The 17,018-nt window shown below is 52.3% G+C and overlaps 1 protein-coding gene across 1 annotated transcript in view; it reads right to left on the bottom strand.

Moving 5' to 3' along the window:
- Positions 1 to 17,018, bottom strand: part of SLC1A7 (solute carrier family 1 member 7) — a 51,933-nt gene continuing 34,915 nt past the window's right edge. The window contains exons 4-11 of the mRNA XM_070786525.1: positions 13,569 to 13,611; positions 10,152 to 10,374; positions 6,630 to 6,729; positions 5,745 to 5,978; positions 3,221 to 3,415; positions 2,266 to 2,400; positions 1,769 to 1,871; positions 1 to 1,173 (exon numbers count right to left, since the gene is read on the bottom strand). Coding sequence (XP_070642626.1) covers positions 955 to 1,173; positions 1,769 to 1,871; positions 2,266 to 2,400; positions 3,221 to 3,415; positions 5,745 to 5,978; positions 6,630 to 6,729; positions 10,152 to 10,374; positions 13,569 to 13,611 — 1,252 coding nt within the window. The 3' untranslated portion in view covers positions 1 to 954. The remainder of the gene's footprint in view (positions 1,174 to 1,768; positions 1,872 to 2,265; positions 2,401 to 3,220; positions 3,416 to 5,744; positions 5,979 to 6,629; positions 6,730 to 10,151; positions 10,375 to 13,568; positions 13,612 to 17,018) is intronic.

Below are 17,018 nucleotides of genomic sequence, written 5' to 3'. Positions count from 1 at the left end.
TTGAAAAACAAAATACCTTTATTTAGTTATCACTGAACTTGAAAACACAGAAAGGAATAGAAAATCTAACTCCTCTTCATCACATGGGCTTTGGGGTGGGGGGTGGGGAGTGCTGACCCCAGGGCCATCTGGGCAGCTTGACTGAAACATCCCAGGTGAGTCTGCATCCCCAGTCCTGGCTGGCTCACCTGTCCAATGGGAGACTAGCCCGGGGGTTTCTAGGGGCCTTGAAGCTCTGGTGAAGACATCTTCATCTCCACATCAGATGAGCTTTATGAGACAGAACCGCTAGGCCAGGAGATGGGACGGGCTGTGGCACGTGGAAGGCAGTGGGTCTCGGCTTTAGGCTGGGCCCGTCCTTGGGGAGAGCTGTTGGTCTGAGGCCACATGTTATGGGGCTGGGTGGGGGCGGGCCTGGGCTGGGGCGCAGCTGGGGCAGAACCAGGACATTGCTATGTCCTCATAAACTGAAATCAGTGATGGCTCTGGGGCTCCTGGAGGGGGCAGAGCCTCCCTCTCAGCATCTGACCCTGCAGCCATCCCTGTCCTCTGGCAGGGAGTGGCCAGGGCTTGAAAGCCTTGAACTAGAGTCCTAGTCCTGATATCACTTGTTCCGAGACCTGGGGCACGTGTTTTCAGCTCTCAGAGCCTCAACTTTGTGATCCAGAAAGTGGGGACCGTACCCCTGCCTGCCACCTGCACAGGCCAACCCAGTGGAAATGTCACAGTCGGGGCTCAGGCTACGCCTGCCTGTAACTCTCCAGCTGGGACCCCCACGTGCAGTCTTTCCCCTTCCTTACACTCCACTTTCCGTCAAGTGGAGCCCATTCTGGACCCTCAAGGGTGGGGAGATAGTGTGAGTCTGGCCCTTGTGCTCAGGAAAGTAGTGAATTGAGATCCTGCCCTTGGCCCCTAACCCTGGAGGCCTTCCTCAGGCCCCGCAGTTCCTCAGGCTCAGACGTTGGTCTCGAGCTCGCTGATCTCAATGGTGCAGTGGTCCAGACTGGCGGTGGCTGGTTCCTCATCCTGCTCCACCTGGACGGGGACGTGGTGGGGACAGGAGGGGCCCAGGGTCAGCTCTGCGGCCTCAGCCACGCTCTTCACACAGCCATTCTGCTGGGTTGCCACGATCTCCTGGAGGCTCACGGGCTTGGTCTCACAGGGCAGTGGTTTCTGGGGAGAGGAAACAGGTCTTGGCAGCAGCAGGAGGGACTGAGGTTAGACAGTAGGGAGGACTGGACAGGCAAAGGGCTGGGGACAGTCTGATTGGTTTTCCTACAGACATGCTGTGAGACCTTGCTAGGTCATAGGGCCTCTCTGGGCTCCAGTTTCAAGTTGTCCTGCCTCCTGGGACTGTCTTAGGAGAGGGGGCACCTGCCCCCTGGGATCCAGTGTGGGAGTGGACAGCTCCCCTGCCTGAGCCTCAGCGTCCTCCCCATGGAATGGGACAGCCACTCCAAGTAGTTGTTGAAGGAGCCCTGAGGACCATGAAGCTCCCAGCAGACGTGTGAACACTGGCCTTGTTGTCAACAGGACACGAGGGTATGGCTCCCTGAGGTTGCTGTGTTCACCGCCGGCCATGGTGGGTGTTCAACAATCAGTTGTGAGAGGAGTCTGTCACCCGGGTGCCCGTGAGCAGACCAAGGTGTGGAGGGATCGGTGGAAGGCTGCCCCGCTGGTGGGTAGCTGATGTGCTGCCCTGCCCACCACTCCTGGCTGCACCCTTGGGCCTTTGGGCAGCCTGGCTGGAGGGAGACGGTGTGCTCACCTCGGTGCCCGTGTCCTGAGCGAAGTCTTTCCGGCAGACGTGAGCCATGATCCCAGCAGCCAGTGCGTCACCCAGCACATTAATCATGGTGCGGAAACGGTCCCTGGTGGGCCAAGGTGGGCGGTGAGCAGCAGGCCCTCTGTTGTAAGGGGAGCTGGGAGAGGGCGGTGCTCACAGGACGGGTGTCTTCCTGGTCCTCCCGGCCCAGCACCCCCTGGCGGTGCTGAAGTGGGTGATGCAGGCATGTGGCTGTGTGGTGCCTCAGGGCCTGTGTGTCAAAGGGCTTGGGCTAATGCTCTGCTCCCACCCTCCTGAAATTCTTTGTAGTATTTGGACAAGGGATCCTAGGTTTTCACTTTTGAAAACTGGGCCCCACAGATCATGCAGCTGGGCAGGTGTCAATGAGTACCCACTGTGCCAAACCATGACAGCTCCCCAGTCCACTGTGAGCGCCTGCCTCCCAGGGGACAGGAGAGGGTGGGGGGAACGGCACTCACAGAGCCCAGTCGACAGCGATGATGAGGGTGATGTCGTCGGTGGGAAGGCCCACGGACGTGAGCACGATGACCATGGTGACGAGCCCGGCCTGGGGGATGCCAGCTGCCCCGATGCTGGCTGCGGTGGCTGTGATGCTGCAGGAGAGGGCAGAGAGCATTGTTGGGCCCTGGGCCCAAGGAGGAGGCCAGAATGCCAGAGCCTCTGGGGCCAGCATTGTGGAGCAGGCATTATTAGGAATGCCACAGCAGGGCATTCTTGGGGCAGGGGCATGCCTCTGCCCAAGGTACTGTGGTCCCAGAGGCTGTATCCCTGGCCTCAGCAGAACGTCCTAAGAAGTCTGTGGAAAGCCCTGTGTCTGGGTTGGGAAGATCCCCTGGAGGAGGGCGTGGCAACCCACTCCAGTATTCTTGCCTGGAGAATCCATGGACAGAGGAGCCTGGCGGGCCACTGTCCCTGTAGGAGTCCAGGAAATTGTCCTGGCACTGGGAGTCCAGGCTCCCATCATCCACTGGCACTGGGTCCCCAGGGTCAGACTTGTACCCTCAGGCTGGCATGTGAGGCCTTCCCCTTCACCTCTGTCCTCTCTTGGCACCATCCCCCAGCTCCGGCCACACCAGCAGCCCCTCCACTGTCCTCAGTCCCGCCTCTGGCCTCTGCTTGCCCTGTGCCTGCCTGCAGTGCTTCCTGCTATGCATGTCCCCGCTGCAGGCCCTCCTCTGGGCCCTAGCTCCCCAAGTTGCTCAGAGCTCCCCACCTGCAGGGCAGCCCTGGGGAAGGAGCCTGGTGCCCTGAATCATGAGACCCCAGCACTGACTTGCTGTGTGGCCTGGAATGAGCCCCTTGCCCTCTCTGGGCCTCAGAGACCGCATGAGATATGGGAGCTCAAGACTCCCAAAAGCCCTTCCAGAGCAACCATCCCCCATCCACACTGGGTGCAGGGCGTCAGGACCACACCTGATGGTGATGATCTGGCCGAAGTCCAGCTCATAGTTGTTGACCTGGGCAATGAAGATGGCAGCCACGGCCTCGTAGAGCGCTGTGCCGTCCATGTTGATGGTGGCGCCCACGGGCAGCACAAAGCGGGCAATGCGCCGGTCGATGTGGTTGTTCTCCAGCAGGCACTTAAAGGTGATGGGCAGTGTGGCTGAGCTGTGAATAGAAGGGCCAGTGTCTGCCCATCACCCTCCTCCAGGATGGTCAGGGCCCCCAGGTTGCCAGCTGGTCGGTAACAGAAGCGACCCCCCCAACCCCCAATGCCAGGCAGCTGGCCCATCTAGGGTGAACAGACTGAAGGAGCTTTTAAAATAGTCATGTGGCCAGACTTGCCCAGGCTCAGGGCCTTAGAGACCCCCTGTGCACACTGGTCAGGAAGGCAGTGACCGCCAGCAGAGCATCTGATAGGTGCCAGGTGCTGTGCTTTACACCTCATGGCTTCCTGCTAGGAAGGTTTTGAGTTCCTTTAACAGGTAAAGAAATGAAGCCCAGAGGGGAGGAGGGGCTGACGCCATGTCACATGACTATGCAGAGTGGAGATGAAGTGGTCAACAGCAGGGCCCTGGCTGGGGGCACTGACTTAACAGGTTCCAGCTTCCCGCTAGCTTAGTGGCCTTGGCACCTCCTCAACTTGTACGTGCCATAGTTTCCTTGTCCCAGACAATCGGTGCACTATGGAGCTATTAGGATTCAACAAGAGAGCGCTTAGAATAGCGTCTACATATCGTAGGTGGCTTCCCTGGTGGTTCGGGCTTCCCTTGTGGCTCAGCTGGTAAAGAATCTGCCTGCAAGGTGGGAGCCTAGATTTGAACCCTGGGTTGGGATGATCCCCTGGAGAAGGGAAAGGCTACCCACTCCAGTATTCTGGCCTGCAGAATTCCATGGACTGCATAGTCCATGGGGTCACAAAGAGTCGGACACGACTGAGCGACTTTCACTTCACTTCCCTGCTGGTTCAGACAGTAAAAAATTTGCCTGCAATGCAGGAGACCCAGGTTCAGTCCCTGGGTGGGGAAGATCCCCTTGAGGAGGGCATGGCAACCCACTCCAGTATTCTCACCTGGAGAATTCCGTGGACAGAGGAGCCTGGCGGGCTACAGTCCATAGCATCGCAAAGAGTCAGACACGATTTAGTGACTTAGCAAGCACACATCGTAGGTACTCAACCAATGGTAGCCCTGGCTCTTGTAGCTGTGTTGTTACTGAGCTCCCAGGAGCAGAGTTGGGCCTGAAATTCAGGTTTGCATAGCCCCACAGCCCTTACTCCCCACAGGTCACTGCCTGGGAGGCCCAGGTACACTTGCCAGAGCCCCTCATGGGCCCCAGGCATGCTGGGCCCGAGGCTGCTGTTCCTGTAGGAAACGGCGAGGGCTGCTGGTACTGGTGGGGCTTAACCAGCGGCATGGGGGCCAGCAGCTGCTCAGGGCTTCATCTTTCCCTCTCGCCTCCTCCCTCTGCCCTGGATGGGGTTCCCAGACAAGGCTTCTAGGGCTTTTCCTCATTGGTTCTGCTCCTCCCGAGTCCTGCATGAGGTGCTTCTGCTGCCAAGGGTGGGTTATGTGGCTGCCGGGGAAGGAGGTCTGTGGTGGCCCTTATTTCCATTTTACAGACTGGGGGACTGAGGCCTAGGGAAGAGAAGGCAGTAAGGGATGGAGGGAAGAGCCAGGCCTTTGATGCCAGAGACATGGGCTCAGGTTTAGGTGAGTTCCTTCGTATAGAGCTTGGACACTCACTGTGGGGAGAACCACTGTTTCTTCACAGGGTTAGATGCCCGGTAAATGACCACCTCCTTCCCTCTCCTCACTCAATAGCAGAGTTTGCATGACTTCATCTCCCTGGGTCTTTTGCACTCAATTGCGGTTTGGGATGCTTGAGGTCAGGTGTTGCTTCACCAAGCCCAGAATGGCCTTAGTGGGTTATCTCCATTAATCACACCACAACTCTACATGCCAGAGGCCACAGTGATCCCCAGTCTGTATATGAGGAAACTAACCCCACCACCCAGGGAGGTGGAGTGACTTGCCCGCAGTCACAGAGCTAGTGGGTAATGGAATCATGACTCAGATTCCCACTGTCTAGAGACACTGCCAACGTTGTGACAGGGCTACCTGCCAGTGCCAGTAACCAGGCAAGGTCCCTGAAGAGCAGAGGGCCTGACTCCAATGGAAGCACCACGTGGCAGTGAAAGGCGGCAGAGACTGCAGACTCATCACTCTTCAGCTCTGCCTGCGCCTGACACGTGGACACCAACCCCCACGTGGACTGAGTGAGCCCTGGGGATGCAGAGGAGGGCTGGCTGCCATTCGGGAAGGTAGGGGCTCATGCATTTCAAGAATAGGTCTTGTTACCACATCCTCTCCCAAGTTTGTGAAGTAGGTCACATCGACACTTTCCATGGTTCCATGGCTACAGACAAATGATGGCTGGACAGAAGAATAGCTTTCAGCCATGGTCTCTCCCTGACACCTTCACCGCCCAGGGCTACCTGGAGGAGGTGGCCAGTGCGATGAGCAGGGCCTGGAGGATGCCGCGGATGAAGACGATGGGGTTCTTTTTGGTGATGAAGAAGTAGAGCAGGGGCAGGATGAAGAGGCCATGGACGACCAGCCCGCACACCACGGTGACTGCATAGAAGCCCAGCTTCTTTCCTACGGTCGTGGGGTTGTCCATCTCCAGGATCTTGCCAGCGATGAGAAACACGATGCCAAAGGGGAAGTACCTGGGGTGGGCAGGGCAGCCGGCTCACCACCAGGCAGGCAAAGACCCTGGGAGGCCCCGGGCACTACATCACTGCCAGGCCTGTCTGCCCTGAGCCTCCCAGGACTCTTGTGAGGATAGAATGTGACTATGTACCTGGGTACCTGGCATACGGTGTCACTAATGCCCCCTTAACCAGTCCAGCCATGCACAGCCTTCACCCTTCTGCCTTCTTCTGCAGGCCCACATTTCAGCCCAGTGATGAGACAGCCTCTATGGCTGACCTTGGCAGGCCTCTGCCTTACCCTATCTCACTGTGCAGGGTTGGACTAGAAGATTCCTAAGGTCTGAACTCTGAGCCAAGGAGTGGCAGCTGGCTGTCACTTCCAGGGTCTCCTTTCTCCAAAAGCTGAGCTAATGAGGCCCCAGGAGATGGGGAAACAGCCTGAGAGGTCAGGAGGATTAGCTCTTGGTTTGCCTCCAGGGGGCCTGTCGGGGCCAGAAGTGGCAGGCCCGGGGCTAGGACTTGGCCTGGGCAGGGCTGGGGGTATCCTCCTGTGCAGCTTTCTGCTCATTCCTACGGGACCACGGGGTCCCTCCAGCTGCCCAGGACAGGGCTGGAAGGGGGTGGAGTAGGTAGGAGTCCACCCTCGACCCCCGCGACGAGGCTCACCACACAGCCACGGCCACGATCTTCATGACAGACTCGTTGAGGCACTGGCAGAAGCTGACCAGCGGGGCCCCGCTGTCACCCATGCGGCCCAGCATGATGCCTGCGGAGGGCGGGGACACGGCAGATGACACCTGGCAGAGGGAGGCAGACCTGCCTGACACCTGCATGAGCCAGCACGTGCTGGGGCTAGGCAGGACAGACCACGGGCACACACAGATCTCAGCGCCTGGCCGACAGCCCAGCAGCCTCTGCCACCCGGCGCTTCCCCCCTGCTTCCCCTCCCTTCCTGGCCTCCCCGCTGGAGAGGGCTGTGACCTCCCCACGGGGCTCCATCTCTTCCTCCTCTCTACCCAGCTGCACGTGCCACCTTCTAAAGATAAAAATGCTCCCTGCCAACACCCCCAACTGACTTTCCTGCACACAGAGACCGTAACCAACAGCCCACCGCTCTCACCCTGGCTCAGGCCCCACTTGGCCTGGCCATGCCTCTAACTCCCGCCTCTGTCTGGCCCCCGCTTTCCCTTCCTCACTCTGTTCCTGCATCCTGCCTTCTTCACATTTTTAGACTACCTCAAGCTCTTGGCTGTGGTGGGGCCTTTGTCCACTCAGTTCCTGATGCCTGAAGCCCTGGTCTGGAGGCCTGCACCTCCCCAACTCCCCCTTGGCAGACTCCCCACATCTCTTTCTGATCCCCTCATAGCACTTATTATAACAGTCATCCACTGTGTTGTTCTGTCTCCTCCAATAGAAAGTTAACCCATGAGGGCAACTTATCATTGAATGAATGAACAAGGGAATGAATGACAAAGCCTTTTCCAAAGCCCCTGTCACCCTCCCCTTGGGGTTCTGAGCTCATGCAGATAACCACAGTTAGGTCACTCCTGGAACAGTGACAAGCACCTGCTCTCCCACTGGTGACACAAAAATGGAGAGCATAATACACTCTGTGTCTGCCTTCATGGAGCTGACTGTCACCGTGTCCAAGAGGTTCATCCACTGACTTAGCCGGTGAGGGGCGGGATCTGGATCCTGGCCTCTGGAACCCCAGGGAAGAGCTCTTTCCCTGCCCAGGATGCTCCGAACCCATGCGGAACAGGGAGCAGCTACCACGGGGGAGGGGAGTGGAGGGGCCCTACCGGGGTGGGCAGGAGAGGCCAGAGAGGCAGGCGACACTGGGCCCAGGTCTGTCCATCTGGCCTGTGGAAGCCTGGCTGAACTCAGAGCCAGGCTCCCCGCTGACTGTCCCTCCCCAGCTATTCCTGTTCCTCATCAAGCTCCCTGTTCCACCCCCAGGCTCTGGCTGGCTTAGAGCAACTGTACATGCGGAGGGTGGCAGTGGGCTTCCTCCCACAAGCAAGGCCAAGGCCACCTTAGCATCAGCCACATCCCAACACCAGGGAGAAGACGGGGAAGGAGGCTCAGTGAGGGGAGCAGCTGCATGGTATGCTCACTCACACTCAGGCGGGGGCACACAGAGACATCGACAAGGCAAGAGGACACACGAAAAATAGTCACTGACACGCGGACAGTGACGTGCTCAGTAAACAGTGAAACGAGTTGAAGGCTCTCAAACTTTTCTTTAGTTCTGCTAATAGATGTCCTTTTAGTATGCTCCCAGCCCTAAGAGAGTGGTGATGGCTGGGGAAAAGGAAGAAAGTCCAGGGCGGGGGACAGATTATCAGAGGTGCTGAGGATGCTTCCAAACACTGTCCTCTCATACACCAGGGTCTCTGAGGTCCTGGCCCCTCTGTGTGCCCACCTGGCCTTTTGACCAGGATGAAAAGAGCTCCATTCCCCATTGTCATTCATCTGCCCATCCACCCATCTTTCCCAGTCTACCGAGCACCTGCTCTAACCAGTCACGTGGTGGCTGTGGGGCTACACGGAGACCAAGACCTGTGTCTGCCTGCATGGGATGTACACAGCTGCCACGCAGGCATTGAACAGCCACACTAACAAGTAGGCAGTTGTATTGGGTCAAATGTTTAAGGAATAACACAGGGCATCTGACTGGGGTTAGACTTTTCCCCAGGATGGGATACTAATATTAAGCCCCCTCAAGGATGAGGAAAGTGTAGCGGAGAGCGAGGGGCAGGAGCAGCCTGGCTGAGGGAGGTGCCTTCCAGGGACCGACAGGCAGAGCGGCTGGGGAAGTGAGCCGGCCGAGAGAGGCACCCCTCTCCGAGCCAGTGGAGGCTTTACATGGGGACTCAATGACCCTGTGAGGAGGACACACAAGGACAGGGGACTCTTGGGGCAGTTTTTCCAGAAACCAGGTGAGAGATGACAATGACCTTGGCTGGGGCAGTGGGCAGAAGGAAATGCGGAGGCTGGAGAGATTTCAGAGGCAGACCTGATGGGATTTGGGTGTGAGTTGAAGCAGAAGGCAAAGTAGAAAGTAACCCCCAAGTTCCTTGCCTAAGAAACCAAGAAGATGGGAGAATTAACTTGAGAAGAAAACCCTGTGTAGGAGTTGGAAGCTGGAGAGCGCTCCACTAGGCCCAGGGCTGGGGCTGGGGGAAGGGGCTGATAGGATTTTATAGTGAGGCTCCTGGTGACCCCTGGCATGACCTAGAAGGACGAGGCGGGACTGACAAGCTAGATAGTTGTGGAGGGGTTAGGAATTCCTAGACTCCAAAAAAGAAAAGGACTTCACTGGTAGCTCAGTTGGTAAAGAATCTGCCTGCAATGCAGGAGATGTGGGTTCGATCTTTGGTTGGAAATATCCCCTGAAGAAGGAAATGCAGCCCACTCCAGCAATCTCACCTGGGAAACTCCATGGACAAAGAAGCCTGGTGGGCTACAGTCCACGGGGTGGCAAGAGTTGGACACGACTTAGTGACAAACCACTGCTACCAAAGAAGGAAGAAGGCTGTGTGCATATGTCGGTGGGGGTGGTCAAGGGGGGGACGCTGCCGGCAGAGGCATATCCAGAGGTTTTGTAAGATCTGAAGTTTGCACAGTTTGGTGCCTTCTTCAAGAAAAAGAACACAAAATTTAAAAAAGGAAAAAGTATACAGGCCTTAGAAGGGACCTGTGCAAGTTAAACTTCACCAGCTTCATGATAAGTAGCCTGTGGTGGGCCTTGGGGACCCAGCAAAGGAAAAGGTATGGTCACGGGCCCCCAGAAATGGCACAGACAGGTCTGCAGAGAGAGGTGCCCACTGAGAAAGCCCTGTGGTTGAGGGTGGAAGGGAAGAATGAGGGCTTTAAACAAACAGCTGCTGGCAAAGTCAGAGGCATGGCCTTCTCAGAGAGAGGACCATCATCCCTGGAGGCAAATAGCACCCAGGGATGGGGAATTCCCAGTGAGGAACAGCAGCTCCAACTCAGGGAGGGCTAGGGACATCCCCTTGTCCCTGGGTAATGGAATAGGGACTTGAGTCACTCCCTCGGAAAAGGAAAGGAAGGAACCTCCTGGAGATGGGGAGACTCCAGGCTATTCAGGTTACTGGACAGGGGATGCAGGGAGGGGTAAACGCAAGGAGGGCCAGGCTTCCTGGGGTGGTGGGCAGCACATACCCATGGTGGCAGAGAAGATGACAATGCCCAGCACGTTCATGCCATCGCTGGTACCAGGCTCTGACTTGTAAACGACTTCTGGAGGGGGTGTCAGGTCCAGGGCGAAGTTCTGCACACGAGAGCCATTCTCCCCCTGGACTCCATAGATGAGGATCCGCCGAGAAGGGGCCTCCTCTGATGCCACTGTGGGGGACTTGACAACGGGGGTGGTCTTGGTGCGATACTGGTGGGCGACACCCCAACCAGGAATGAGTCAGGAGTAAGCGTAATATCAACAACAATAATAATAACATCTTGGAAGCACATCTGTATCCACTCATGAACTATGTGATTGACAGTAACCCTGTGACATAGGCAGGACAGGGATTATTAATATTTTACCAAAAAGCAAAACTGAGATTTGTTCATTCATCCACACACTACCCAGGCACACCTCCCTCCATCCCTCCTCCCCTCTTCCTTCTGTGCATCATCACACCTACCTGTGATAAGTCACTTCAGTCATGTCCGACTCTGTGAGACCCTGTGAACTGTAGCCCACCAGGCTCCTCTGACCATGGAATTCTCCAGGCAAGAATACTGGAGTGGGTTGCCATGCCCTTCTCCAGGGGATCTCCCCAACCCAGGGATCAAATCCGCGTCTCTTATATCTCTTGCACTGACATTCTTTACCACTAGCGCCACCTGGCTGGGACCCTCTCTAACCATCCATCCATCTCTTACACAGATAATCTGCCTGGATAATCCTCCATTCACCTGTTTGTCCTCCTTCAGCCACCCACTATCCATCTGCCTAACAGCCAGCCAGTCCTGCCTCGCACTGAAGGAAACTTGCACCTTCTGTTAGGAAAGCTTAGTTTGCCCCGAGCTTTCTTGAGATGAGACGCCAGCTGGGGAGAGCTACATCCGCTACCCCTCTTCCTCAGCCCCCAGGACATGGCCAAGTCTTTTCTTCTCATTCCTCAGGTACTATGAGCCCAAACAAGGGCTGCCATCTTCCTACCAGGTATCAATAAAGCAAAGTTTCTGGGGGTGGGTGGAGAAAAGGAACCACTCAGGAAATATACCTAAAATTTCAATGCTTCAGTTCCCTCATCTGTGAAGTGGGGTCTTCATAGTTACTCACCTCATTAGGTTAAATGAGATGATGTATGTAAAGTGCTGACAGTAGTGCCTGGCACACGGTGAGCCTTCTGTAACCATTACTGCTATTACCACTACCACCACCATCACCATCATAACCACCGTCATCATCCCAGTGTTGAACACTCTGTGCCAGGTGCTGATTCTTGAAGGATGGGTAGGAGTTTGCCAAAAGATAGAGGCATTTCAGATGGGGTACAAAGTAGAGCAATGTTCTCTTTCTCTCTCACATCTTCAGTAATTGCCCATCACTGTTGGGATAATATCCAAACTCCCTAGCCTAGCATTCAGGGCCCTTCACTACTTGGCTCATTTCATAGATGAAGACACAAGAGGTGAGGGAAGATACAGTGATTAGCTCAGGCTTTCACAGCTCCTTATTTTGGGGCCTCTCCTCCATCTCTCACCCACCTCTTGTGCGTCTCCAGGCTCAATACGGGGCCCACCACAGGGAAGCTCAGGAAATGCTTGTTGGACTGAGTCAACCAACAGACTGACATTTTAGAAGGGAAATTATTAGAAGTGCAAATAAGGATTGGTGTACAAGATTGTTGGAAACTGACCTGACTATTCATAAGCTCCAATTCTTTAGCCACTTGATGTGAAGAGCCAACTCACTGGAAAAGACCCTGATACTGGGACAGACTGAAGGCAGAAGAAGGAGGCAGCAGAGGATAAGATGGTTAGATAGCATCACTAACTCAGTGACATGAATTTGAGTGAACTCTGGGAGACAGTGGAGGACAGAGGAGCCTGGTGTGTTACAGTCCATGGGGTACAGAGTCAGACATCACTTAGTGACTGAATAACAACAACAAGGCTGTTTTGGTAAACAACCAAAAGGAGAAATAGGCAAATAAATTACAGCCTCGGCTTACATCAGGCTATGACATCATCACTAAGTGTTGTATTTTTTGCTGTTGTTCAGTTGCTCAGTCGTGTCCCACTCTTTGTGACCCCAAGGACAGCAGCACACCAGCCTTCCCTGTCCTTCACCACCTCCTGGAGTTTGCGCAAACTCATTTCCATTGAGTCAGTGATACCATCCAACCATCTTATCTTCTGTCACCTGCTTCTCCTCCTGCCTTCAATCTTTCCCAGCATCAGGGTCTTTTCCAATGAGGCGGCTCTTTGCATCAGGTGGCCAAAGTATTGAACTTCAGCTCCAGCATCAGTCCTTCCAGTGAATATTCAGGATTGATTTCCTTTAGGATTGACTGCTTTGATCTCCTTGCAGTTCAAGGGATTCTCAAAAGTCTTCTCCAACATCATAGCTTGAAAGCGTCAATTCTTTGGTACTCAGCCTTCTTTACGGTCCGACTCTCACATCCGTACATGACTTGTATTTTTAAGAAACATTAATAACCATGTAAAGTGCTCATGAAATAATGGGAGTGGGGGAAGAAAGCAAGATGCACGCTGTGTGTGTACTATGATCCTAATTTTATTTTTTAAAACATTTCAACAGAGAAAAAAAGACTAGAAGCATACCATCTACTATCACTATTGTTAGGTCCTGGAACTACAAGTATTTTTATCCTCTGCTTTGGGCTTCCCTGGTAGCTCAGCTGGTAAAGAATCTGCCTGCAACGCAGGAGACCTGGGTTCAATACCTGGGTTGTGAAGACCCCCTGGAAAAGGAAACAGCTACCCACTCCAGTATTCTGGCCTAGAGAATTCCTTGAACAGAGGAATCTGGCAGGCTACATACAGTCCATGGGGGTCACAAAGAGTTGGACACAACTGAGTGAATTTCACTTATTTATTTTAGTATTTCCCTAATATTTTACAGTGAGTGTTATTACTGTTTTTATTACAGGAAAGGGTTATTTTAAAAAGAAAGAGAAAACAGGCTTTGATGCCAGCAGGTCTGAGTTCACCTACTAGTTCTGCCATTTACTAGTGATTTAACCTTGGGCAAATCCTTTAATCCTCCGGAGTCTCAGTTTCCTCATCCAGGAGATGTTCTGGTCCTAGCCCAGGGTAGGGTTATTGTGAGGACTGAGAGAGACCCTGTGCGTGAGCATGGGCATAACCGAGGGCAGAGCCAGCACTCAGTGGGGGCTTCCTTCTCCCCTCATAACTCTTCCTCGTGAAAAGTCAGAACCCAGGGCAGGCGTACGGCCACAGGAGGCTCTAAAGAACTAGGTCTTCCCCCCACCCCCCGCCCCTCTCCTGTAGCATCCCACCCCCAGAGACAGGGAGACTAACCAGCCAAGCCAGGCCCAGGCTGGCCCTGCCTGCCCACCCTCCATCACCCAGGAACCCACTCACCTGCTTGAATGTGGCTTCCACCAGGTTGGCTGGGAACATGTTCCTGAGAAGAGAACTAGTAATTGAAGAATTCCAGGACAGGAGGGCCCTTGGGGTCACCTGAACACCTCCTTTGGCAGTGGAGGCCTTCCATGACCTGCCCCACCTGCCCCTGCAGCCTTGCCTCTTTCCATCACTCCAAGACTTTAAGCTTCAACACCAACTGCATATGGTTTCTCAAATACGCTGTGTACTTTTCCAACTCCAGGCCTTTGACTGCTGTTCCTTCTGCCTGAAATGCCCTGCCTACTTCTCTGGCTGATTCCTACACCAGTCAAGCAGAGACCAAACCTTTTGCAACTGCTCCAGGCAGACTCCTTGGCCCTTCCCCTATAGTTACCTACGCTCCAGCACGCTGCTGGTGGCACTAGTCAGGTGTCTGCCTCCCCGTTGACTGGCCTCCTTGAAGGGGGGACTTGGTCATTCATATCTTATCTGTGGCTCCCAACACAGGACCTGGCATATAAATCAGATCATTATTCTTGTTAACATAATCTTCATCTTCTAAAGCAGGAGGGGGTCTTGCCCTACCAGATGTGAAAACATACTATAAGTATGCAACTCTCAAAACAGTGAGATACTGACAACCATCAACAGAAAAATCAATGTAATGGAGCCTATACCTGGAGACAGAACCTGGGACATCTTAGTATTTCATATCCTATAGAAGTTGCTTCACAGATCGGTGAAGAAAGGAAGGACCCATTCTAGAGAACTGCATAGCTGACCAACTATTCAGAAAAAGAAACACCAGGTCTTGGAACTTCCCCGGTGGTCCAGTGGCTGGGAGTTTGCTTTCCAGTGCAAGGGGCACATCAAAGCTGCATATTGTCACCTTGTTTATTTAACTTATATGCAGAATATATTATGCAAAATGCCAGGCTGGATGAATCATAAGCTGGGATAAAGATTGCCAGGAGAAATATCAACAACCTCAGATATGCAGATGATACCACTCTAATGGCAGAAAGAGAAGAGGCACTAAAGAGACTCTTGATGAAAGTGAAAGAGGAGAGTGAAAAAGCTGGCTTAAAACTCAACATTCAAGAAACTAAGATCAAGGCATCTGGTTCCATCACTTCATGGCAAATAAATGGAAAAAACGGAAACAGTGACAGATTTTATTTTCTTGGGAAGTGATTTCAAAATCACTGTGGACAATGACTGCAGCCATGAAATTAAGACACTTGCACCCTGGAAAGAATGTTTTGACAAACATAGACAGTGTATTAAAAAGCAGAGACATCATTTTGCTGACAAAGGTCTGTCTAGTCAAAGCTGTGGTTTTTCCAGTAGTTATATATGGATGTGAAAATTGAATCATAAAGAAGGCTGAGCGCTGAAGAATTTATGCTTTTGAACTATGGTGCTAGAGAAGACTTTTGAGAGTCCCTTGGACTGCAAGGAGATCAAATCAGTCAATCTTAGAGGAAATCAACTCTGAATATTCATTGAAGGGACTGATGCTGAAGTTGAAGCTCCAATACTTCGGCCACCTGATGTGAAGAGCTGATTCATTGGAAAAGACTCTGATGCTGAGAAAGATTGAGGGCAAGAGGAGAAGGAAGTGACAGAGGATGAGATGGTTGGATGCCATCACCAACTCAATGGACATGAGTTTGAGCAAACTTTGGGAGACAGTTTGAAAGCAGGGAAGCCTGGTCTGCTGCAGTCTATGGGGTCACAAAGAGTCAGACAACCCTTAGCGACTGAACAACAGCATGGATTGCAAGTTCAGTCCCTGGTTGGGGTGCTAGGATGCCATGCATCTCACAGCCAAAAAATCAAAACATGAAACAGAAGTGATACTGTAACAAATTCAATAAAGACTTTAAAAATGGTCCCCTTAAAAAAAAAAAAAAAACTTTAAAAATAAACCCTAGATCTTTATGCTGTTGTTTTTGTTTAGTCACTAAGTCATGTTGGATTCTTTGTGACCCCATGGAGCCCACAAAGCTTCTCTGTCCAGGGGATTTTCCAGACAAGAATGCTGGAATGAGTTGCCATTTCCTTCTCCAGGGGATCTTTCCAACCCAGGATCAAATCCATGTCTCCTGCTTGGCAGGCAGATTCTTTACCACTGAGCCACTTGGGAAGCCCTAGATCTTTATGTACACTGCACCAAAATAAATCCCAGATGGCTGAAAGAAATAAATAATTTAGAAAATAAAACCATAAATATCTAGAAAAAATACAGATTAATATTTTATCAGATCTCAGGATGCGGAAGGACTTCTAAGAACAAAATGAGCAATTAAAATAAATCAGTAGATTTTACTTCATTAAAACTAAGAACTCCTAAGTGCAGCTTAGTATCCTGGATTGGATTCTGGAACAGAAAAATAGGACACTAGTGGAAAACTGGTGAAATCCAGTGAAGCAATTTAGTTAATACTGTTGTACTAATCTCATGTCTTACTTTTGACAAATGTGCTAGATGTAGGTTACTAACGTCAGGGGAAGTTGAGCAGAGCTGGGAACTCTCTGTACTCTGCAACTTTTCTATAAACCTAAAATCAGGCCAAAATCAAAAGCTAAAAAATTAAGAAGCTCTTTAAGACAGATTACAATACAAATAAAATAATAAAGCAAACAAACTGGGGAAACTATACAACAAAGTGTTACCATCTTCAATCTTTAAAAGAGTTTTTACAATTCTTGGCCTTGTTTCCACGTTCACTCTCTGTGTTTTCTCGCCAGAACATCAGCTCCCTGGAGGGTGGGATCTCTGCTTTGTTCTCTGCTATGTCCCTAGCTCCTGGAAGAGTGCCCAACGCATAACAGGCACTCAGTAAATATTTGCTACATAAATAAATGGACCACAAAAACATTAATACCTCAATAGAAAAATGATCCCCTTCATGGATCACAGACTTGTCATGGCAAAAGGGCTTGCATGACTCTATTAAGCTGTGAGCCATGCTGTGCAGGGCCACTAAGATGGATGGTCATAGTGTAGAGTTCTGACAAAACATGGTCCACTGGAGGACGGAATGGCAAACCACTCCAGTATTCCTGATGTGAGAACCCTATGAACAGTATGAAAAGGCAAAAAGATATGAAACTGGAAGATGAGCCCCTCAGGTTGGAAGTTGTCCAATATGCTACTAGGGAAGAGTGGAAGGCAATTACTAATAGCTCCAGGAAGAAAGAAGCAGCTGGGCCAAAGCGGAAACAACACTCAGTTGTGGGTATGTTTGGTGGTGAAATTAAAGTCCAGTGCTATAAAGAACAATATTGCATAGGAACCTGGGATGTTAGGTCCATGAATCAGGGTAAATTGGATGTGGTCAATCTTCCAAACAGGAGATGGAAAGAGTAAACATCGACATCTTAGGAGTCAGTGAACTAAAATGGATGGAAATGGGTGAATTTAGTTCAGGTGACCATTATATCTACTACTGCAGGCAA

This window comes from Bos indicus, chromosome 3, assembly GCF_029378745.1.
Source record: "Bos indicus isolate NIAB-ARS_2022 breed Sahiwal x Tharparkar chromosome 3, NIAB-ARS_B.indTharparkar_mat_pri_1.0, whole genome shotgun sequence".
NCBI lineage: Eukaryota > Metazoa > Chordata > Mammalia > Artiodactyla > Bovidae > Bos > Bos indicus.
This window is presented reverse-complemented; position numbering and strand designations above follow the sequence as displayed.